Genomic DNA, 25,161 nt, shown 5'->3' with positions numbered 1-25,161 from the left:
CCAAGAAATCAGGCAGCCGTGCCCCCAGTGCTGCTCCTTTCACTGTATTTTGGGATTGAGATCAAGCAAAGAATGTTGACCTTTACTCAGAACTCGCTCATGAGAGTTTTGTAATCCAGAAGTCAGAAGATCTGAGTCATCATCCCTTCAGCACGAAGTGGGCAAGGCAAGTGACTGTAAGGCTCAGAACTGTGTTCTAATAGCACACACACACACACACACACACACACACACACACACACACACACACACACGCACACGCACACACACACGGTTAGTTGCATGTGTTGTGTTACCTTTCATGACATTATTATTTATGCATAAAGACCTTGCAATTGGACAAATTACTTTATTGCGATCAACATGCCTTTTTATGAATAATCGTATAAAACAGTCCTGGTAGTTCAAGAACAAGCCCAATTATGTGGTTGTCAATCAATAATACTGGAGAAGACCAAAACAACACGATAAAGTGCAGTCAGATACAGCAGCTTGGTTAGTGGGCGCTCTATGTGGACGTAGCCGGTTTAATTATCAAACAAACATTCTTATTTTAACCCAAACGACTATCTTTTCCTGGTTTTGTTGCCTTTAGCTAACCAAGTTGTTTCCTGTGTCTATTCCAGAAGACAGTGTATGCATGTGACGAGTAGAGCAGAGTTGGAAGTGAGGATGTGCTGACCTCACACAGTACTGCCAGTCATTGTCAGAAAAACAAAAACCTTCATGGTTCATGGTTTCCATTATTGAAGATGGCACAGCAAATGGTACAGTGCACCGTCTGAACTCACAAAATGTTCAAATACTTAATACTTACAACAAATGTAGCGGTTATGCTAATGACATTAACAATAATGAAAACTGAATCTTTTAATACAACATATAAATTCAACAAGATGCATGGAAATGACAAAGAAAAGGTTGTATCATATTGTCAAATTAATTCATGGAAATATAGAAAAAAATGTGTGTACATGGTTTTGTTTTTTGGAGTTCATACTATATTTAACACATCCCTTTAAACAACGTAAGGAGGTAAAGAGACAGGAAGCATCATGAGGCCGGAATAATGATCAAAGCAGATTCAGGATCAAAGTGCTTGGTGATAGGATGGAGTAGATAGGGAAGTGAAACAACAGGTGATGGTTTAGTGTTACAAACATTTCTCAGAAGGAGAAATACTGTGGAGGCAGAGCAAGTGTCATTGGTTGAGTTAAATGTTGGGGGTGGAGCCAAATAACACAAGCTGCGTAGAAATATTTGCAGCCCACTCAAAAGGCAAAAAAAAAAAACCTGCAGGATATCGAACATTAGGAATCCTGATGATGGTTGCTTAATCTGGCCATGGTTTATTAGCTATCAGGTTAGCGAGTTAATGGTTATCTTAATTTACAACCCAAAACTTCAAACCAAGAGACAGCAATCGTGGCTGAAGGTAATACTGAAGGTAAATGCACATTTCTTACGCTACTTTTTCTAGATTAAAGAAAATTATTGACTGAAAAGGTAGAGCACCACGTTCAAGTCGGGAACTGAAGTCACACTTGCACGAGCTGGTCAGCATCAGCTGTTTCATTAATGCTTCTCCATCACTGGTTCATTCATCAGTTGCTCGTCTACCAGCTGACTTGAAGCTTCTATCACAATCATGCAGATTATAATGGTCGTGCCATAATAATCTGACACTTTACTCTATTAAAGCCCAATTCCACCTGTATGTGGCATGTCAAATATTTTATCTAGAGTAAGTCATTAGTAGTAGTTGGATTAGTTCTGACATGTTGATGTCTATTTCAATCCATCACTCAGGTGCCCAAACGTACATTATCGAGTTATGTGTTAACATGATATGCCTTTTTCAAACTATCCCGAATAGCTATCCTCCATCTGTCTGCTAGTTCGTCAGCCTGCTGACATGTCATGAATGAACATTTAAGGAAGTCTCTATGCTTTTCTAAGACCTGCCCGATGAGCTTTACCTCAACCTGTGAGATTGTTTTCACTGTTCGTTGTCCATTCTATTGTATATTGTACAGTAACGCCTGGAGACATGATGAATGTTTGGTACACTGTGAGGTCAGGTGTTTGAATAGCATGCACTGGTACTGGAAGGCTTGTATAGGTTCATCCTTTCTCCTGAGTCCAATATGGCTGCATCTTTCTATTTAAGTGCCACACTGACAGCACCACAGTGAGCTGCAGCAGAAACTAGCTGAGCTCACTGCTCAACAAAGTTTACCCGATAAGTGAGCTGATGGCCATTGTCCCAGGCATACAAGACCTTTTCCTTGGGGTTGTAGTCAATCTGGGTGGTGAAGGAGTACTCATTGGTGAAGGGCAGGTGTGGGATGGCTTCAGTGTTGGTGTGGGTGTCGTAAGCAAAGTTCACCTCACCTTCCTTTTGGTTGTACACATTGACGGCATACAAGACACCACAGATGATGAAGCAGTTTCCATAAGAGTTTCGCTTGAGACCCGTCCTCCAGGTTGTTTCCTTTTTCAACGACAGGTCTCCAGGATCCAGTTTACTGATGACGATCACCTCTTGCTGGTTGTAGTCGTAGTCCATGGAAGGGTAGATCACCCACAGGCCGCTTTCGTCTACTGCAAAGTCAATGTCCGAGTGACCCCTCCATTTCCAGGGGGTGGTGTCCTCGTAGACCACGTCATGCAGCAGTGTCCAGGCCGCCACGTATCGCATCCTCAGATCATACTTGATGATGTTCTTGGTGAAGGCTCGGTTGTAGTAGAAAGCTCCATTATAAACCACATGGCCTGTGCCTATCCAGTTGTAAGGCAACTTGAATAGGTTGCTCCATCGGCCTATGAAAAACAAGAATATTTCATTATCTTAATAATCAATTATTATAACCATGGCAGACTTTTTGGTGACAGCACTCTATAGTTCCCTTTCTCCACCTTTGACATCCCACTTCTGCAACACTGTCCTGTCACTTCAGGTACCTAGCTAGTTGTTTAGCCAGAACATTTCCACATCAAACTCAGCTTCATCAGCTTTATTTATGTGTATACGTGTGTGTGTATGTGTATGTATGTGTGTACGGGTGTATATATATATATATATATATATATATATATATATATATGTATATGTGTGTATATATATATGTATATATGTGTATATGTATGTGTGTGGGCCACGGGTGTGTGTGTGTATGTGTATGTATGTGTGTATGTGTATACGTATGGATATATATATATATGTATGTGTATATGTATGTATATGTATGTATGCGTGTATATATATGTATGTAGATGTGTATGTATATGTGTACGTATGTGTGTATGTATATGTGTATATATATGTATGTATTCATTTCGCTTGCTTGCATGTATATGTATATATTTATACTTATTTCTTACTTATGTATATATCTGTTACCCCTGTTCCTGTTATTATTTATTTTATTTTACTTTATCTGTGTGTTTAGCTTAGCTTATGGCATTGGGATGCTGCTAGTATGACAAAAAAAATTCTCCTTGGAGATTAATAAAGTACTTTTCATTTTCATTCATTCATTCATTTTTATTGTTAACTTAAGAACAGATGAAGACCCTTACTTGGAGAAATGAGAGTCGCTCTGTTAAGGTTGCCAGATACAAGTAAGTTAGCGAGCCAGATGTTCAATAGCTTGGGACCTAGCGACCTAGTGACATCTGTGCTTTGAATATAGTTATTGATCAGTCAAGTGTCTACAGTTTTACAATCGGCATTCATTAGAGAAATTTAAAAGAGTACTTTTTTGTATACATTTCTAATTGTTGACAACTGTGAGGACCTCTTTCTCGCCAAAATTTGGGCCACAAAGAGGCCACTGGATGAGAATGGGAGAGTGAGTGAACATGTCTAAACCTCTGACCCTGTGAATCCCGTAACTGTTTAAAATGAAGTTAATAATGATTGACCATTGTAAAGTAAATTCAACTGACTGAAAAATAATGAATGTATTCAGAGCACGGATCTCACTAACATTAGCTAACAAGCAATTGAACTCCTCAACACTCGATACGAGTATTGCAGCCCAGCATTACTTGGGGTAAGGGTGAACCTGTCCATCAAATAGAAAGAGCACACACAGGTGCTCAGGTAGCTTCTTGAGGTTTACCGTCTGCAGACGGTGCTCCTTATCTTTAGGAGGTGGATACAGGTTTTAAAAAGCCCCACAACACTCCGACCTCCTCCCTTTATGGTCTTAACATTGTTGTTGTGATTGCTCCCTCCTCTTTATCATAATTTTGTTATACTTGACATTGAAGATGTCAGTGATTTTCTTCTGCACGCTGGATCCCTCTCAGCCAGAAGTGGAATGATTAATCAAATGCAATGAAGTCACTCTTGTTGTCATGGAAAATTAGGTGTATAGGTCTTTTAAATAAATCCTGTACTGCTTCATAATCCTCATCCACACTTTAGTTCATGCATGTAGTTTTGTGTGGAAAGATAATGTTTCATTTTTAAATCCTGCCTGCGATGTCATCCTTTATGTCTAATACTATTGCACTGTGTTTATTGTTATACAACCAAGACAAATTTATTGCAACGTACTTGGCAATAAACCGTTTCTGAATCTGATTGTGAAAGCTTTGATTGGTCGACAGATTGTATCAATGTGGACAACACACGAATATTTTGATTACTTGAACAAATCGGAGATATGCGATGCGATTTAGAGGACTGGAACCAAGCTACGACCTAACAACTTACGTCAAACTGGACATTCTTAAGACTGGACTTGACACGTCATATATTTTGGACACCCGGAGGTAAGCATTACATAGCCAGACAATTATCATTACATTACATTACATTACATGTCATTTAGCTGACACTTTTATCCAAAGCGACTTGCAATAAGTGCATTCAACCGTAAGTGCGAAGTAGGAACAACAAGAATCAAGACAGAACAACTTCTCAAATAAAGTCACACTGCTAAGTGCTATCAGTAAGAGCCATCCAAGTGCTGCCTAAGTGCTGCTGTCATTGTCTTTATTCAAGGTACAGTCGAAAGAGATGAGTTTTTAGTTTGCGGCGGAAGATGTAGACACTTCCTGCTGTCCCGATGTCAATGGGCAGCTCATTGCACCATCGAGGAGCCAGGATCAGACCCGTGCATTGATAGAGCATGGTCCAATGACAATGTTTTTACAATACCTGAGTACACACAGGCTTCATGTGACAATGACACCGTTTGTTCAGGAGCCCACTCCTGAACAAACGGTGCAATTTTCTAATCACATCCTATCTGCTATCCTAACCTTCCAACCTCAGGAAGTCTGATTTAGATAATGATACTAAATGGAAAGCCCAGTGAAGGACAAAAACAACGTGCAGGAGACCCCCGCCCCTCAACCCATCTCCACCCATAGAGCCAGTCCACGCTCTTAATCCCTCTCCACTGGGCCCAGTTCAAAGGAAAGGCCAGAGAACAGCAGGCATCACCGCCACTCCAAATACCTAGTCATCCGCACACAGCTGTGAGCTCACCGCCCTGCTGGACACCGCGCATGTAAGTGCATTTAGAAAGCCCATTGTCTAAACACATCTAGATCAACAAGCCAAGTCCTATGAGAAGAGATCATCTTAAATCTCTTAGAGAGTGTAATCCAATTCCTCAGCTGATTTGGATGTGGAAGAAGTTGACTTTCCCACCCACTGGAGCCATGAAACAACGGAGACCCACATTCCAGAGATCTCATCAGTCTCACAGAGCTCATTGGACTATCAACAGGAATCAATGTCATCATGTTATTAAAGGAAACACAGCTACACATTCTAACTCTAGTTATACTGTAGTTAGATCTATGTGTTGGGATCATAATGATCTTTGAGACAAATGATGAAAAAGATGTAACAGTGAGATACGTGTCAATCTGTAAAGACCACAAATGTAATTGCTAGCCAAAACCACAACATATTTGAATATTCACAATATTAAATCTCACATTTAATAGGTATATATTGGTGTGAAACAACTTATATTGCTTCATGTATTATCATGGCATTTCAAAACTTAATTTCTGAGCCTTAAATCTTGGGATAGCTAAGCCACAGCTATTGTTATGTCATGTACCTTTATATTTATTAACACAAGCTTTCAGTAAGTCTCCAGTTAAGGACAAATACGGTTATTTTTGATTGGACAGCAAATGTTACATCATTTAGTCATGGCCTACGGTGCTGGGTGTTGTGTTGCTGAGGGGCAACAACTCTGCTCCTCTTCTGCTCCCGTGGTTTCAAGCTGCAATGCTCTTGGATTTAAAAACATTTGGGTTGTGCGAAAACCCTTAGTTTACCAAATGAGACAGAATTCTGACTAATGCCTCGTGCTGTGTCTCAAGCAGGATCTAGTGAATAAAGCCATTCTACCCAAAATAAATGAGCAACTGCAGACTCTCTCTTATCAAGGCGATAACATCTCCCCTTGGTGTTTGAGTGGTGGGCCAAGACGCAGCAGCACACCCTTTCTCTACTGTGAAGCCTTGATGCCAACGAAGTGACCACAGCCCCAGTGGAAGGTACTCTCAGGCCCTCTGGGGTACCTACCGATAGCAACAAGGCGTTTGATTGATTAGTAACCCCTTTACACAAGGGTTGTAACGTCTGACCGTCCTTCAAGTGAAAAGGCAAAGGGCCAAACGCAGAAAGGTATAAGACAGTAGGCGTGAAGCTGGCTGTATTAACCATAGACTGAAAAGGTTTGAGGCATTTCAAGCACACCTTGCTTGAAGTTGTCCAGGTTGCGGAACTCCACCAAGTTGTTGCCATAATAATAGTTGGTGACATAGATTTTGGAGTCTTTCGCCAGGGGGTCCTTCATCCAGGCCCCTTCGTTGCGCCCATAACTGTGCTGCTTCTCTGGCTGGTCAATGGATGCTAGAGTCCCTTCACAGTTTAGGATCTTCCCTGGAAGAAACAAGCAGAACATTCAACATGTACACATGTTAGAGAATAACTTGCATTACCATGCGTTTGAATTGATTTCACACTCATATATTTCTGAGTGAATTGGCAGGCTTTTTGCTTGTAAATTGTCCTCTGCCACTGCAGTCACAGCCTGCGACACAATACTAACACGGTAGCTTGAATACTCTGGGGTTGCATTGTAGTGTGGACAAGCAAGAAACGAGGACCTTTGAGGAGATCAATAAACCCTGCAGCCTTGAAAACACGTTTAAAAAAGAAAAGTTCTGACACAAAATGAGTCTGTCTTGAGAGCTTGTGTGGGAAATATAAAGGACGGTCTTAAGAGTACAATAATACTCTTGTCGTATTTTCTGTAAATAAGCAACCAATCTACTTCCTGTTTACATTGTACATGAATAGTCAGGTGAAATCCGTTTTCCGGCGTGTTTTCCAAATGGTGTCGGACGGAAAACCTTTCCCATTTTAAAACGGGTGGATGTAGCCTTTATCACAGAGGGGCTTTTTGCACCCACCTGCTCTGTGGAGAGTGGGCCGACTGTTGTTGTTGGAGTTGTCCAGCTCCAGCACAATGGTCGGCGCTGGTCTATCAGATGCTGGTGCGGTCCGTGTGGTGGTGGTGGTGGGTGTGGTTGTGGTGGCTCTAGTCGTGGTGGTGGTGGTGGTAGTGGTGGGAACGGCAGTGGTGGCAGTGGGTTCAGCCACGGTGGCCTCCACGGTTTCCAAGACCATTTCAGCGCCTCCATCTTCTGACTGGTTTTCCGTGATGTGATGGACTGTGTACGTCCTGACATGGTCTGAGGGGAAGGGGTGGGATAGAGATGAACTCTAAGATTATACAACTTTTGATTTCATTTAAAATACCCTAGATGGCTTTTGGCAGATTTCCTTCAAAATTTGATTAAAGCTAAAAACTAGCTACAAGTTTATTTTGAAAATAAACCGTATGCACATATAAAGCAGAACCTTGACAGTCCCTGAATCCTAAACTGACACTTGAGGGGGAGCCTAGAGCGTCATGGTTTGAAGCTCAGAGCCACGGACCAAAGCTGAGTTGACATGTTGTGAGTGAAAGTGATGTGTTGCCTGAGGCTGAACTGTGACAGGGAGTAATACTAGACAAGATACTTCTTGTTCTTGATAGCTGACATTGGGGCAGTATGATGTAGTAGTAGTCGCAGTAGGATCGAGTAGTGTGTGGGGAAATTGTTTCCAAATTGTCTTTCAGCTGTGTTTTAATAGAGTTTTTTAAAACCTTTATTCACTGTAGGGTACATACAGAGTGGCTCCTGAACAGCAGGAGGCATATTACAGTGTGCTGTGTGCAGGACACAGAGAACAGTGACTTCCTTCCTCTCCCCTAAGCGTCTTTCTCCTCTCTCTTTCCTAACCTGGCCTTTTCTACTGTCTATTAGCCACAACTGGTGTATTGAAAGAGAATACTGAGGCCTCATTTTGTCCAACAGATATGTGAGTAAGATCTTTAGATGCTTCTTAAACAGAAAACCCTGTTTTGTCGCAACTTTTCAGATGGATTGTAGATGCATTTAGTCTAAGAATCTATAACGTCTTTCCTGTGAAGAACTGAATTGACATTAACTAACATTACTAAAATATAACATTGCTGACAAGCCCTTCATTTCAAACATACTGAGACCGTACCACTTTCCATTGAAGGCCTTCGATATAATGCAATCATTTTAGGTTACAGCTTTAAAAAAAGGCTAGGCCTTATCGACCGTGATAGATGTGACCTCATGTCAAATCAGCTAAAATGCAGTTACAACATTAATGCGTTACAAATCAGTTTGACAATGTTGATTATTTATTCAGCTGTAGGTTGACAGAGAGACGGTTTTGATTACAATGAATGTTATTCTCCAAGATTACATCGCACCGGTTAGTTAGCAAAACATGGTCTACATGAAGACATACGTTTGTAGCATTAGCACGTTAGCTTGTAGGGTACTGCATCGTGAACCAACAGTAAACATAAACAAGCTGACAGACTGTTTCCACCGTATGTGTGCGTGTAAGGTGTTTGTTTGTCTTGCTAGTGCGGCTAGTTTTATGGGCTACGTATCGCTGAGACAACATAACGAGTGAAGGGAGTGAACACAACACAGTAATGTGCAGACAAGCAGAGGGTCAAGACATTGGTGTTTTTGCATTCACCAACATACAAATCATGTAGAGTGTGATACTATAAAATAAAGTTAGTTGTGAATGCCAAATTGCAATTATGCTCAAATTACCCTTGATGGACCATAATTGTTTCCTCGTGTATTTTTGATTTTTTTTTTTTTACAGAAGTCCACCTATAATGTGGCAGACCATCTGAAACCAGCTCCTGATTGGCTTTGACAAAAACATTTGATGGAGGAAAAGGAGATTTTGCACTGGCAAAAAAATGTAATTTTCTATTTCATTGTAATTAAAAAAAATAACATTACATACTATGTCAAATCTAAATTGCAGCTCAACAAATACACATGAATTATTGCCTGTGTCACATGGTTTTCTTTGTCCTGTAAGTGGAAACTGTTGATGTGTTACAATGACTACCATTAAACTATTAAATGGCGTTTAAAAAACGGTTATATTGAAAAGATGATCAAACTGGGTCAAACTGAAAAGTTTTCTCAACAACTATTTGAAGACGTTTATATTCAAAGTAAGACTATATTTCACTGGGTTGTACAACTGTGTTTCAACTGAGAAACATGGATGTGGTTTCTTAGTTAGGGTCTAAAACAACAACATGTTATTGTTAGCAAATGTAGAAGATAAAAACTGTCACTAAATGTGAACCTTTACACGTCTTCTCAATGGGAAAATGTTCACCGGGTTAATCACACTGAAGCCGTTGGTGTCCCTGATGGTGTTACCAAGGTTGCATGTGACACAGTACAAAGCGGTTCTTTGTTTTTTGTTTCAGGCATTTACAGTCACTTGTGGTGTGCTGTAAAAGAGACAGCAGACTTAATCAAATACAATCTTCGCAGAGGGAAAGTCTGCTCTCCGTGTGTTCAGACTGTGATGTCCTGTGCTGCCAGACAGATGTGAACACATCACAGCATCTCACTGAACACCTGGACCTGATAGAGTCTAAGACCTTTTTCTTCTCTTTTTTAAACAATTAACAAGAGCCTTTAAGTCTCTTAAGAAAAAATAAGGAGTTTTCAACTGTAAGTGTAAATCAATGTAATACTTATTGCCAAACCAAACTGAAGGAAGAAATCTGTTAAATGCTAATGTCTCCGTGTGGAGGACACATGAAAGAGGACAGATCAGACCAGTGTCATCTATCTGATCTGTAAGTAGATGGGATGCACATTATACTACTTTAGTTACCTTATTATTATACCACTCAATGACCCCTTTAACATGTTGCTATGAAGAAGACATTAAAGTAGTTTTTAAAGGAATATGCTAGTTTTTTTTATAGTTCAAATGTACAGAGGCTCTTGACATTACTGCTAACACTTTTCCAAAGGATCCTCATTGGCTACAAATGCTTCAGTCTCAATCTCACAGCTGTCTTGAGTGTTTAGCATTTCCTCACATAACTCCCACTCAGCTCCTCAGTGGCCATTAGTAAAGGCCTGTGGTTCCACTGGGCAACTCCCAGTTCAATGTGTGTCACGAAATCGGAAGAGAGGCATTTCAGGAAAAAGCATTAAACTGTATCAACCTCGCCCGGATGAATACAAGTTCCTGCATCCTGCTCTTTGCCAGATTATGGAAATGCAGCCGACTGGTCGCAGTGATGTGACAAGGCCGGCTGGGCTGGCTGAGGTTCAGACAGGTGGCAGAACACACGGCCTGACAGCCTTATGTGCGTGTGCCCTGTGCAAACGCAGCATACCTATTCACTCAACTAGACTTAAAGAGGATTGGAAGGAGTCAGGAAATGTTTTCTCTGCATTAGTGAGGGTCCCCACACATTGTTGTGAGGAGTGGAGCTGAGGCATGGCATGGACATGGCAGCGCACCATTGAGACAGCATTCCATCAGCTCCATCCATTTTGTCAATGAAAGATTTAGATTTCCGTGCCTGCTGAATGTGCACCAGCAATCCAATCCTGCGCTGACAACATCAGCTTTGCTTAAAACAACAGTGAAATCAATCTTTTATTGAGGGGATCGTGTTTGCCACGCGGCGATGGATTCCCTGTTTTATTGTGAGTATCAAATTTGCAACACAATCGGAGCCTTATCTTACTCTTGTGTAAAACAACATTCAAAAGAAAGCTTTATATTGTCCTCAATCAAAATCCAGCTAATAGAGATCTAAACTCGGGCTCAGCTGGCTGATCCTGATCCAGCAAAGTGTCGTGTGGGGTTAGATTAGATTGCTGAAGAAACACGTTTGGATCGTTTTCAACACCCACAGTGGATTGCTCACAGATGATCGCACACAGATGGGAGTGCAAACTCAGCTAAAGTACAAGCACAATGTTTGCTTTAGCTCAGGGTGCGTGGCGCTCTATGAACACACCACTCGAGTATACAGAGTCCCAGCCGAGCTCGACACGCTCACCTCCTCTGTGCTCATCCTCGTCGGTCTTGGCAGCCTTGTAGTATGTGATGCCTCTCACCACGCCGGGCTGGTGGCCAACCACCTTGGCTTTGGCGGTAGGGTCAGGCTTGGCCGGCTTCCCAGGTTTATTGACCTCCTTCTTGGGCTTTACGACCTTTTCTTTCGGCGGTTTGGGCGAAAGTTTGGCAGTAGGAGTCTTTTTGTTGGGTACTTTTACAGTCTCTTTTGTTTTCTCATCCTTGGTGGCCTGTAAACATGACACACACTATTGGCATTACAAGGAGTGCTAATAATGTTGCCAGAATTACTAGCACCGCTGCGGATAATATTACGACTGGACCAAATGCATCTCTGTTGCAGCTGTACTAACAGAACCTGTTCTCACTGCTCGAAACTCGTCAAATACACCTCGGTGTCTGTATGAGACACATCGGCCCATGGAAACACAATATCAACATTCATAATCAGAGCTTTTGTTGCCTCAACCTAACCAAGTCGTTTTGTTGCAGAAGTAAACTTCAACTTAATTTGGAGGTGTGACATTTTTTTTCCACACCTCCAAAAGGGACACAAGAGGGAAACCTAAAGCATCATAATTGGTAGATATATATTGGTATATATTTGGTATACAGCGTTGGTATTTGACGAGTTTACCGTGAGAACGTGTTGCAACCAACCAAGTCCAACTGTGTGGAGATGTGTTGCAACTGTGATCTCACAGCAGAAGGTTATCAGAAAACAGCTCAAATGTTTCTGAATTACCTTTATTTTTTGCAAAAGTTGTAATAAAAATATTCTTGCATACTGCTACGAGCTAAGACTACAACTGTAGTTCTGGTGATTTAAGACACACACACAACACAGAGACATGTCTGAGATAATATAAAACACTTGTAATGTACTGCTAATCTTACAACTACTAATACCACTGGCGTAACGAGTAGTGCTACTAGTAGTAGTACAATGTCTCTCATGCTATCATGTGTGTACAACAGTGCAGGAAGTGTTTCTCTGAACCTGTGCTTTGTTCTCAGCGGAGTCCTTCTGCAGCAGCTGCAGGCTGAGGCTGGAGATCTCCTTCTTGATGCTCATCATAACGTTGGAGTAGTTCTCGTATCTCTTAAACTGGTTGGTGAGGCTCATCATGCTGTCCCGAACAAATTCATTATCTCGCGTAAGGTTCGTCTTGATTGTCTGCAAGAAAACATGATTGATTGCAGCGATCACGATCAATTAAATAAGCAAAGCACCTTTCAATCACATGTCTCCCAACAAGCCTTTGATTAGAACGAAGGATCCAGTGATACTGACTCAAATCTTTAGATTATATCAGTGACAACAGAGCCCATCTATTTAATGAAGTTAATTGTGTATTTACTATAAACACGATATACTTACATTTGAATTCATGTTCAAGATTTCAAGATTTGATGCCAAGTTGTTGGCACTGATAAAAAAAAAACAATTGCATACATTCATATCTATGTATTTACCCTCTACTTTGTTTCACAACGTTATTAAAACATTGTTCCAACAAGGTTGGTCAGTGGATCAGGCGTCGGTATCGGGTACGACCCGGTCGGATCGGTGCCTCCATAACGACAGTGCTATGAGGAACTGCATGGTATGTTGGCCTACCTCTTCCAGGGTGTTCATTTGAGACATGACTTTGTTGATGTAGGAGTGGACCTTCATGAGGTCCATGCTGTAGAGGGTTCCCTCCAGGAGGTCCACCATGGAGTGGAGCTGGTCATTCGTGCCATGAAAAAAAAAAAAAAAAAAAGGAGCATTACTCACCATCTCCTGAACACACACCTGACAGCTTTACGGGCCTCTGTTCAGTCCGAGTTTAAAGTGCCCTCCAAAAACACTTCTCTGATTAGCACTATGACACCGCACTGATTGCTCTCAGTCTGGGCTTCATTCAGAGTCCGTCCTAATGATTTGAGATCTTTCCTTTTTTAGTGTAATAATTTGCTTCAGAGATGTGGCTTAGCCTGAACCCTAAAGTGAGTCAGACATCTGGAAGTGAACTGTGTTTCATATGGTCCATATTCTCCTGCCTGTGAGAGTGTGCTTTAGGTATGTGCTGACTGCTCATGGAAGATGACATACAAGCGATAGTCAGGTCACACAGAGCTGGAGGATGAATGACCTCCTGACCTGAAGGGCCTCTTCCTTTCATTCATGGATTTTCATTTAGTTCTATTTTACTTCTATTTAGTGAAACATGTAAGATTTGTTACTATTTTACAGCTTATTTTATTTCTATAAAAATAAATATATTCTCTAAGTTAGCATACATTCTACGTGTATTTAAATTCTCTCATCTTAACATGGATTTTCTTAGATTATCTTGGCCGCATGAGCCGGATCCCGACGCCCGGACTTTAATATTATACTCATTTTATAATTGTGTTATAATTAATTTTAGTTATAGTTTTAGCATTCATAGACAGTCATATGCTTTGATCACAAGAGATTCTTAGCATATTATAATGTCAAAATTAACATTTTGTTTTTGCATTGATTTATAAATTCTGACAATGAGTACTAACAAACTATGCAAATTCATATAGGATGTGTCATTTTTGTACAAACTTGGAAGATGCTATGCCCACATACATATTCCTCATCTCCTCACCTTCAGTAGCTCGGGGGCCTGTTTCTTCAGCTTCTCCATCTTCCACTCGTTCTCACAGGGGTTGAGGGAGGACGGCGGCGCCGTGCACGAGCACTTACAGTCGGACCCGGAGCTCACCGTCTCCACCGTGTAGAAGTCCTCCACGCGTACGCTGCCGCTGCGCAGACGCAGGCAAGCGTCCTTGCTCAGAGGACGCATGATGCACTTACAGCGGCAGTCTGAGCCCTCTGATGTCATCCGGACCGGCTCAGTCTCCCCAAAGATCTGGAAGACAGAAAGTGAATTGTCGCACTTTCAAATCCAAAGGAAAACATATTTTGAGCCTCTTTTTGTGCGTTGTCACAATTATCTTCTTTCCTTTAACTCATAAGAAACTCTTGGACGAAGGGAGAACTAATATAACACATCAAACTCAGATATTAATGACCTGGCTGCACTGTTTATTTAGCCAAACCCATAACAGGTCATCCATTCCATTAGTCTAACCCCTGGTGGACTTTCATGGAATATACATGAAAACAATTATGAAAGGCAAACAAAAGAAAGGGAAGGATCCTGAAAAATATCCACATACTTCCCTTATGAATGTTAACAGATGTGACTTTGCTGATAGCCTCAGACACAAGCATAACTCATAAGGATGCATAACCATGTGTGATGACAGAGCTCTGGCGTCCTGAGCTGACGTTCCACACTTACCCGACTTGAAACAAACACAAAACATGAACTAACCCAGCTTCACTGCATATTTAACCATGTTCATAATGTATAGTCCTGATAAACAGGTGGGACCTTCATGGAAGCTCCTCCCATCAGTGCATTAATGGGTGATGATGACATAGAGTTAAAGAGCTTTGATTGGTCAGAAGACTAGAAAAGATCTTTACAAGTGTAGACCATTTGTCATTTACAATAGGATTTACTAAAAGACATGTAGGAGAAGATGTAGTTGTGGGTAATGAAAGGATGCACAAAGGTTTCAGCACAATACACGAGCGGTCAAAAGTTTGGCGTCACCCTCCACAAAGGTTTGACTCCGCTCTCAGCCCCAGGACGGCTGAGAGGACTGCTCTGTATTTTTTCTATATTTGTCTGTATTTGTCATGCTTTTAGGTTGTAGAAAGTCCTCTTCACAAACATATGTTATTTTGTATGAAAGGCTTTGCAAAAAAAAAAAGTTGTGTTCTGTACATGCAGAACAAAACGCTGTACAACGGTTAGAGCAGACTCAGGAGTGAAAGGGCAGAAAGAGAAAAAGAGCAACAGTTGAGCAACAGTTGAATAAGAACAGAAGGATTTACCCGTCATTGGTCAAATGTCGTATGTGTACACATCGTAAAGCCCTCTGAGGGGAGTTTGTGATTTGTGATTCTGGGAAAGTATTGTAAAGCCCTGTGTGTCTCCTACAGACTCTAAAGAGGGCCTGTTCATGTGCACAGACCATTCGGTATTGGTCGGGTTGGTTTTGTACATGTGCTTATCCATGCAGCTTTTCTAGTAGCATTGTACTAACGGTTGCACTGGTTTAATATCACTCAAGTGTTCAGTGTGCTCATCTGGATTCATGACTGTCGGGCCATGCGGTGGAGGACCGGCATCTCTCATGGTGAGATTAGTGGTAGCGCTGCAACATTAATGAGCAGAGTCCTGTCCTCGTGTGGCTGAAGGTAGGAGGTAGAACTAACACAGTATGAGGTATCATATTATCCCAGTATGAGTTAACATTTCTCTTTGACTTTTACAATAGTACAATGTGATCTCATGGGAAGGTGTAAAAATAGGATGCTAATTTTAACGACATTCCACGAGTTGTGATGCGTGTTGTTTGTGATCATGGATGTCAGTTCATGACACTGGGTTCATGAGAAACTAGCAATCCAGCTTAGGCTACACAACTACTTAGGTTTGGCTTTAAATGTGTACAAAAACTACATTAAATACTTGTGTAAACAACATCGGAACTTGTAACAGCTCACAAACGTAACATCAAATAAGTCAGCAAGACTTTTTGTCCCGCACAGGATACGAGCGGCGCTCATTATTCTACGTCACCGTCTCTCTGCGTATATTCATGCGGATTGGTTTTCATTGCAGTCAGTACAGACTGAACGCCAAGACCATGAGCGGCATTGTGACAGCAGGCGAAGTGGCCTGTCATTCATACAGCATACGAGTTATGGCGAGTGCCACTCGGTCTGAAGGCCGGTCTTCTGAGGCTCTGGAGGAGCTTTATTATTAAGCCTGAAACAAAACAAATCTCTTTATGATGGTGTATGTTATGGGAAATGGAGGATCCAGCGTCTTTTGAGCTTTAAACTCTGTAATAGTCAGGATATCTCGACCTCGACTGCATCAATTCTGACTGTTCAGTCATTCAAAACTCTAGAAGTGAAATGATCAGTTCTGAGGTATCCCTTTAAAGATGAAGGACAAAGTAATAAGACATGACCGGGAATATTATGTACATATGCAGTAATTTACTGTGCAGAAACAAATGGTGAAGTAGAGAGTAAGAGCTCTTGCTCTGTTATTCAATGTCTTTCCGTCCTTACAATTCTAGTCATGTAGGAAGTCTTTCAGCAGGACAGCAGCAGGCTGAAGGTACGGTGGACGAGGTGGAGGTGGTGGGGGCTCATTAGTGAAAGAATGCAGGCTGAGTGTGTGTGTGTGTGTGTGTGTGTGTGTGTGTGTGTGTGTGAGGGGAGGGGGGGGGGGGGGTTGGGAGGGGCTTTCCCTCCCTTACTGCAGATATACTGGGAGGGGGTCTAATGTGGGGCAGGACTCCTGTGTGCAGAGCCGGGCACATCTTGACCCATGTCAAGCGAAAAGGCAGCGGGTTGACAAATCCTCCAGCCACATGAAAACAGAGTGGATTAGCAGATTAAACTTCTTCAGTAGAGGCTCTTCCTACGGCCCTGCTGAGCTGCATTGTTCAACCAGCCAAACCCAACTGATGCATAGCAGCGTCAGCTTAGGTTGCTTTAAGTTGGAGAAGTCAGAGAAATTCCAGCCAGATTTACTTTGGTACTTCATGTTTTGTCTCGTCAAGAAGGACTAAATCATGACTTGGCAGGCTTTACTGCATCTTATCATCAACTATTTGAATCATTCTGCCAATGAGAGCAGCTGCCTCAAATCACATGTGTTGGACTAACTGACCGTCCAGCATCTCATGCCAAGCTGACCTACCAGCATGAGAACAGGCAACACAATTAAGAGTGCTAATAATTAAGAGCACAGGGTATTTAATGCATGCGTACAGCTTTGAGTCTTTGGCTTTGACCTCTCAAGTGCAGTCAAGTTTCAGGTCAAAAAGAACAGGACTCAAACATGAACTTATGTCTGCACAATGGGAAGAAAGCAGCTCTATTAGATCAGCCGCCGCAGCTTTAAGCAGCTAACTCTCCCTGACAGTGAGGAAGTGAAACCCCTATTGTGCTCAGGATTGCTAAAAACACAAGATTGCTCCACAATGGCTGCTGCATTAGTGCGTTAGTTAAAGTCACTGGCCCTCAGGCAACAAGGTGCTATTCTTATTGGAACTTTCTCTTCCTTTTTCTTCGTACAAACTCTCCTAACATCAGATCTATGTGGACATGTGCAGCGTGGACATGATGAATATTTTACGTGTCCCAATAACAGCATCTGAGGCTCTAGAAGACATCCCCGTACAGAAGTCCTGCTTCAGAGCTTCATGACGAAGGTCTGTCAGTGTGAACAGCGTCTGCAGCAGAATTAAGACATACTAGGGACATGAATGCTGAGAATAAGGTAGCGCAAATGTCTCTTACTATTAGCACTTTGTAGTTTGACTTCATTGAAGAAATTGTACTTTCCTGATTTTTGTTGTTCTGAGTTTGTTCTCACGGTTGAATGCACTTACTGTAAGTCGCTTTGGATGAAAGTGTCAGCTAAAGGAAATGTAATGTAAAGAATAACAGAGCTGTTCATGTTCGTCACCAACAAGCCCCTCAGAATGAACGTGTTGGTATGCACGACGCTCACTGTTGCAGTACCTTTCATGAAAACAAGGATTCTCCCCTTTGAGTGCTTTAGCTAGCTGGGACACTGTATAAAAGAGGCAAGCGGTGCAGGTATCCTGTTGCAGTCCAAGTGCTGTTATGACCTGCGGACCACAAATGCACCAGCAGGAAGCTGTATCCAGTCTTCCCTTCAGCTCGTGATTTTAGAGGATGGACTATCCCTTTAAAATCCACATCAACTCCTGTCAAAGGTACTCAGGAACAACACCAGGGTTCACATTCCAGTCCAAAGAGTCTGCTGGATGTTTTATCTAATTAGCCGCACTTATGATAAACATCTTACTGTGCCACTGTAAAGATTAACTTGGATTCTATCGGAGCCGTCAGTCTGGAGATGAACCATGAGGACCATAAACAACAACACTGGCATTAGCACAGGGATGCTAATTAGCTGAACACAAAGGGTATCAAGCACTTGCTGCTTCTGCAGGTCCACATCTACATTCCTGCTGAGTCAGTTTGTGTGTCCTTCCAGTCTTCAGCACATCAGTACACGAAAATGACCAAAAGACTAAAACATATCGACCTTCATGAAGTTCCTGCTCTACTACATGAATTAATGGATTACTTGTGTGAAAGTTCTTGTCTAGCCACAGTGAGATGACAGACCTCTGGAAAAAGTAAACAGGATTTACTCACATTTGCTTTATTTCCCAACAACTAAGTCATCAGTCTCCCTCCAGGGTGTAAATCCTCTGACAACAGAAAGAAATGAGATCCACATGCGATACAATGAGAACCCATTGACAGGCACAAGCACACACTGATTGTTAGTGTGTGTCTGGTGACCGCAACGACAAGTGTAATAATAAAAAACAAACACATTGTTGTTGTTCATTCTGGTCACATGACATCTATTGCTTCCGTCCATCCTGATAGAGGATCCTCCTCTGTTGCTCTGATGAAGGTTTTTCTCCCTTTAAAAGGGTTTTTAAAGTTGTTCTTGATCCGATGTGAGGTCCCGGGACAGAAGATGTATGTGTGCTCAGACTGTAAAGCCCTCTGAGGGAGTTTGGCATTTGTGAAATTGAATTGAATATGTTGTTTGTTCTTTCATTTTAGTTTAGCTGCTATTTGGAATCGAAGATATCTTGTTTTCTGCATGAGTTTATAGCTGCTCACTGGATGTGCATAAAGGTATTTGAGGCTGAGAGTCATGACATTCATTTATAAATCCACAGAACAGAAGGGACCCGCGGTCTGTGAAAGATTAAGTTTCCCAGAGAGATGGTGCCTGAGAGGCTTTACAAATACTGTACACAAGAACCAGGACATACACTGCGGATAAGAGACCAACTCTATTTGAAACGTCTCTGTGTTCATAAATCCTGCTCTCAAGGATTACATCTGCACGGAGAGAAAAGCATGTGAAACCATCGGAGCTGGAGACCAAGAACGGCCAATTTCAGAACATGTGCAGTGTCACATAAATATAGCGTATGAGCTAATAACTCTGGCACATCATCACAGAGAGATGGAAACTGAAATGTTGATTAGAGGCGACATAGCATGCTCATTTTCAGGTTCATCCATGGAACATGCTACAAGAAGTGTTTCTCCTTCCGTCTGTCTGAATGTACTCCGACATATTTATACCTGTCTCCCCTCCTGCCTGAGACGCTCCAGTACAGCGGCGGTCTCTTTAAACTGTGATCAGTGGATGTTTTGCGCTCTGCGTTGTGGCCAACTTGTCTTACAACTATGCAGAGTTCAAACGCGCTGTCTAGTTGCGACGTCACAATCCAGATGCCTTGTTTAAAGGCTCAGTTTGTTAATACAACCAGTGTGCATCTCTCTCTCGATTGAGCTTTTCAATACTTTCACAGTAATTAATTTAAGGCTGATGCTATCAGCATCCAGGTGTCAGAAGCCAACAACACAATTTGCAACCACATGGAACAGCCAATGCTGCTATTTACACCAGGGTGTGTATAGCATGGCAAAGACAAGCTAGCTGCTATGCTGTTTGCAGCTGGCACACATTGGCTCTTGTGTGTGTGTAGCAGCTAGCTGGCGGCTAAACTAACCTTTTACATTACTTATTTTGCTGCCCAAACTGAAAATAATAAAAATACAAAATGTAAAAATAATAAGTAACGTTAGCACTAAATGTTCTCAAACATCAGTCTAGCTAACTCTTGCTAAATGATGTAGCATATTCTACTTGGCTGGGTGTAAACAGCCTCGTAGCTGTGTTGTGCCTCACAGTCTCGCTCCGTTTATTTTAATGTTCATGGTAATTATATAAATCCATTATTGAATGAGTCTGTAATCAAAACTCGGTCGTGTTGTAACGGCTTGTGGTAAGATTGTTGGACCAGCAAATATAACCTTTTTTTTTACACTGATTTAATTTGAATTGTTGCTCAGCACACTCATGGTTGTTTTAGTATCCATGCAGATTGATTTAAAGGGAGAACTTTGAATTAGTTAACAGCCTGAATTACAACAAGAACTACATTGTGAGGCGTATGGTGAGTGATGACCTGTCACACTGACAGCTGGCTCATGGGTCCAGTGTGAATGAGGTTTTATTCTCTCTCATTTCCAACAAACAAACACGATGACTCGACTCTGACTGATCATGTTGACTCCTCATCAAGCCCCATAAGACACTCCCAATTAAATAAAGCCATGTTGGCGTAACACGGCACGACAAAGCGTCGGCTTGCGTACACTGTGGCAGTCCTCGACCAGGCCCCTTGCAGCACCTGTAACATGGAGCCCCGTCTCTGCTGCTGTGGGCTGTTTCATTAAGGCCGACTGAGCATCCCCAGTGTGCCGTTTCCTCCTCTCCAGCCCCCAGTTGACCCTGCAGCAATTGTCCTCGGCTTGTTTACAACCAGAACACGGAGCAGGTGCACACAATGTTTCCCACGCCACCCTCCATGCGCTCTTGTAAGCAGGCTTTGTCTCAGTGGAGACATCAGTGGAGCTGTGCCACTGCTGCATGATGGGGAATGGTGTCGTAAGGAGAAATATGTAGGCATGGATTGATTATAAAACCTTCAATCTTCAGAGATACATCGGACACAGCCTAAAATACTGGACCAGGTATCGTGAGTATGAGTCTATACACTGACCTGGAACCACATGGGGATTTTGTTTATCAGGTTATTAATGCCACACAGGAACAACATCATGTACAACTCTCCACAGTGAAGAGAGAGAACAGGATGGCTCACTCTTCAGCTGCTTCTATCATCAGCTTCAGAAAAATACTCGCTCGGCAGAAATCGATGATTGAACTCTCTGTGTGTGCAGTACGATCAGCCAGGTGCACGCAGAGAATGCCCAGGTATCGAATCAGTGATACTGGAGGATGTGCATGTTCAGGTATCTGAAGTGAAAACTCTCTAAGAGACATGCAACCAGGTGTCTGGTGAAGGAGCTGGAGGCTGGGCGATGGACGCTGGACGATGCGCGCTGGACGATGCGCGCTGGACGCTTGATGCTGAGTTCTGGACAATGGACGCTGGGTGATGGACGCTGGGTGACGGACGCTGGACAATGCGTGCTGAAACAATGCACGCTGGATGCTGAGCGCTGGACGATGGACGCTGGGCGTTAGACACTGGCCGATGGATGCTGGCCAATGGACAATGGACGGTGAGCCCTGGGCGCTAAACGATGGACGCAGGGCACTGAGCTTTTGGTTTCGGGTTATCCACCAGATGTTGAGACCTGGCTGCAGGGGTCGCCCCATTGAGATGCAGCGTCAGTGAGGTCCAACACTGGGTCACATCTGGCTCAGAGTCCGTGTTCCTGTTTATCCCAAAGGTGTTGGAATAGGATCCAATCCGGTTCCTTATCCTCTCTGTAAGGAGCCGAGTGTGTGCTTACGTAGAGCATCGTCACGTTGAAACTAAAGCGTCTGAGGGTTGTCTCAATGCTCGCTGTGCACATTCAGGAGTCCTATACTGGTCACCACAGAACCAGACACACTACAAATACTTTACTACTAACTCTACCATGTGCTGCTTCTATCACTGTTGTAATTCGTAGTACTGCTGCTACTCCTGCTATGAATAAAACTATTCCTATCACAACGACTGTGGGGGTTTACTCTGCACTCACTGATCTGAGATCAGTGTCCTCTGATGGTTTCCAGAGCAGACGGTTGTTTAGTCACACACCATACTAGGCTCTACATGTAGCCTCTGGTCCTGTATATGTGCTGTACATGCATGTTATCTTCTGGCAGTGTCTGCGTGCGTGTGTGTGTGTGTGTGTGTGTGTGTGTGTGTGTGTCTGTGTGTGTGTATAGAGTGGGATTAGGCTGAGGGAGAGTGAGGGGTTTACTGCAGTCCAGCAGCTGCACAAACAAGGGCAGCCACATATTACTGTTACCCCACCGGGTGCCATCTCTCCCACACTCTGCTGGTCACGCAGCGGAGGTATCATCACACACACACACACACACACACACACATACACACGCACGCACACACACAATAGCCCCAACCATCTGCCAGTTTTAGAAATAAACTTTGAAGGTTTGGCTTTGGGGAAATTTTAAGCCCCTTGTTTGGCAGAGGCACCATGACGCAGAATGGTGAGTGGTATGAGAGGAAACTTAGAGATGAACTATTCCCCATCAAAGATTAACTATTCTCTATCGGAGATTAACTATTCCCCATCAAAGATTAACTATTCCCCATCAGAGATGAACTGTTCTCCATCAGAGATGAACTGTTCCCCATCAGAGATGAACTATTCCCCATCAGAGATGAACTATTCCCCATCAGACATGAACTGTTCCCCATCAGAGATGAACTATTCTCCATCAGAGATGAACTGTTCCCCATCAGAGATGAACTATTCTCCATCAAAGATGAACTGTTCTCCATCAGACATGAACTGTTCCCCATCAGAGATGAACTATTCTCCATCAGAGATGAACTGTTCCCCATGAGAGATGAACTGTTCCCCATCAGAGATGAACTGTTCTCCATCAGAGACTCTGAACAGCCGTTCTTCACATGCACTGTCTGTCTCCTGGAAGCTAAATGAAACTCCTCTCGTGCCTACCTTGCTCTGTGAAGACGCGTCCTCACACAGCAGCAGCAGGCAGGCCAACAGGTTGCTGTATCTCCACATTGTCTCTCCTGAGTCTGCGCGTGAAGTTCAGAGATCCGAAGCGACGCTCCTGCGTTCAGTCCATGAGGTGAAGGAGCGCTTCTTTTATCTCCATGTCCCTCTCACAGGGAGGATGATACGGAATGTGTCCGTCCGGCAGCCGTCTGTCTGTAGACTGGATGGATGTCCGCGCGCGCTGCTGCTCCGCGCGCTCCGTCTGTCACCGCTGATGGGCGGGGTTTACACCACCAGCAGCACCCTGTCTGTATGGAATAATAACCATAATCATATCAACAATAGTAACAATGATACAAATCATAATACGAGCGTAATAATACAAAAAGATATAATCATATCTCGAATTATAACAACAATAATAATGATACTGATTATAATAATAATGCGAGCGTAGTAAGATAATAATATATAATCATTTACATAATGATAACAAAAACAATTCTGTAGTAAAATGTTAAATTATTTTGTATTTATCTGACATTAAAGGGTCACTATGTGGATGTGCAGCACGCTTTAGAAGTTTGAAGGCCCTTTGGCGCCATCTGCTGGCCAATTATGATCTCCTCCCATGAGATACAGCTGCTGAGAGTCTGTTTGTCAATGCTGGAATACAAAGCTCCTGGTTTGCTGTGTACTAACATGATACAGACTAATTTAGGCAACATATAACCTCGCCACAAAACTGAATATTACCAAACAAATGAGATGTTGACACAGAGGCCCTCTTCAAGAGAGGGCCTCAATGTCAGTTAATAAGATACAACTAAGCTTAAAACAATACCCAAATTATGCCATATTATATTTTTTCTTCAGAATTACCAAACATTTTCAATCAAACGGACCCAAACCAGCTGGGACACTGAGCCTTTTTTTTCTAATAATCTAGGATATTTTTTTTTCAGCAATTCAGAATCTTATACCCACCACGTAAGTTTAGCAGTTTTCTCAGATTTACAAGAAATTCAGGTAAAAGCTGCCATGTGACATACAACAGCTTTAAAGAACTAGTGTGAGGGGTTCAGGTGGATTCATGGGCAGAAATGGAATTTAACATTCATAACTGTGTTTACATAATCAACTGAAACTAATTGTTTTTTTCGTTAGTTTAAAAGAGCTTGATCGGAAGTCCTGACCTGCTTTTAAGAACTCAGTTGGTGGTATTTGAGAAGAACAATTACTGGTCACAGCAAATATTCACATACTTGATGAATATTTAAAACCAAGTAGTTTATCTTGATAAGCCTGCAGGAGTCTCTATTGAGACTTGCAATGCATCGCCACACCAATTACTAATATTACTAGTGTGTGTGTGTGTGTGTGTGTGTGTGTGTGTGTGTGTGTGTGTGTGTGTGTTCATGAGGAGCCCTCTGTGTTTCAGTTGTTACATTTTCGTATTAGCATTGACAACTGATTGTGATCTGAAAGCTCACCACTAGATGTCACTAACTCTCACACACTGGACCTTATAAGTGTTTTTTGTTCTAAGATCATTGTTTGTTTACGCAGGTCATCTCCACATCATGTCTTTATAGGTGGTGGACACGTTGAGAACCAACAGAACCGCAGACTGAACCTGTGGTGTCTGTGTGGAGTCTTCTCATGCTGTTTCCTACTGTCAGGCCGGTCAGCCGAGCTATTTAAGCAGCTTTGAGGTATTTAAGATGACAACACAAATAATAATAAAAAATAGTCGATATATAAACTGCATATTTCTGTTGGTCATAAATCAGAAAGACGGTAAAGACTCAAATTCCCCATGTCTTTCCCAAGAAATGTTAAATAGAAATGTAAGGTGCTGCTGAGGTTGAATGCTAGACTACCAGAAGCTAATGATAGTATCAGTATTGGCCGGGTAGCTTTTGGCTTGACTTGGTGTAAATAATACAACTGA

At 42.4% G+C, this 25,161-nt stretch overlaps 1 protein-coding gene across 1 annotated transcript; it reads right to left on the bottom strand.

Moving 5' to 3' along the window:
* Positions 1 to 1,480: 1,480 nt before the first annotated feature.
* Positions 1,481 to 23,389, bottom strand: LOC137779290 (olfactomedin-like protein 2A). The gene is made up of 8 exons (XM_068566915.1): positions 23,205 to 23,389; positions 14,131 to 14,394; positions 13,125 to 13,232; positions 12,504 to 12,680; positions 11,487 to 11,733; positions 7,459 to 7,740; positions 6,740 to 6,925; positions 1,481 to 2,823 (listed from the first exon to the last, which is right to left on the bottom strand). Exons 1-8 carry the CDS (start codon positions 23,271 to 23,273, stop codon positions 2,219 to 2,221), a joined length of 1,938 nt encoding a protein of 645 aa, XP_068423016.1. The 5' UTR covers positions 23,274 to 23,389; the 3' UTR covers positions 1,481 to 2,218.
* Between the last annotated feature and the right edge of the window lie 1,772 nt (positions 23,390 to 25,161).

Source organism: Clinocottus analis, unplaced genomic scaffold, assembly GCF_023055335.1.
Source record: "Clinocottus analis isolate CAN_PGR_092001 unplaced genomic scaffold, fCliAna1.0.p SCAF_7, whole genome shotgun sequence".
NCBI classification, from domain to species: domain Eukaryota; kingdom Metazoa; phylum Chordata; class Actinopteri; order Perciformes; family Cottidae; genus Clinocottus; species Clinocottus analis.
The sequence above is the reverse complement of the archived record's forward strand: the minus strand, read 5'-3'. Positions and strand labels throughout refer to the sequence as shown.

What these genes read in the sequence shown, in the direction of transcription:
- LOC137779290 (XM_068566915.1), bottom strand. Translation starts at nt 23,273, where the DNA reads ATGTGGAGATACAGCAACCTGTTGGCCTGCCTGCTGCTGCTGTGTGAG. An exon ending in CGAGGATGAGCACAGAGGAG is followed by an intron (nt 7,741 to 11,486) that starts GTGAGCGTGTCG and finishes CCTTCCCCTCAG; the next exon opens with ACCATGTCAGGACGTACACA. An exon ending in GCCCACTCTCCACAGAGCAG is followed by an intron (nt 6,926 to 7,458) that starts GTGGGTGCAAAA and finishes TGTTTCTTCCAG; the next exon opens with GGAAGATCCTAAACTGTGAA.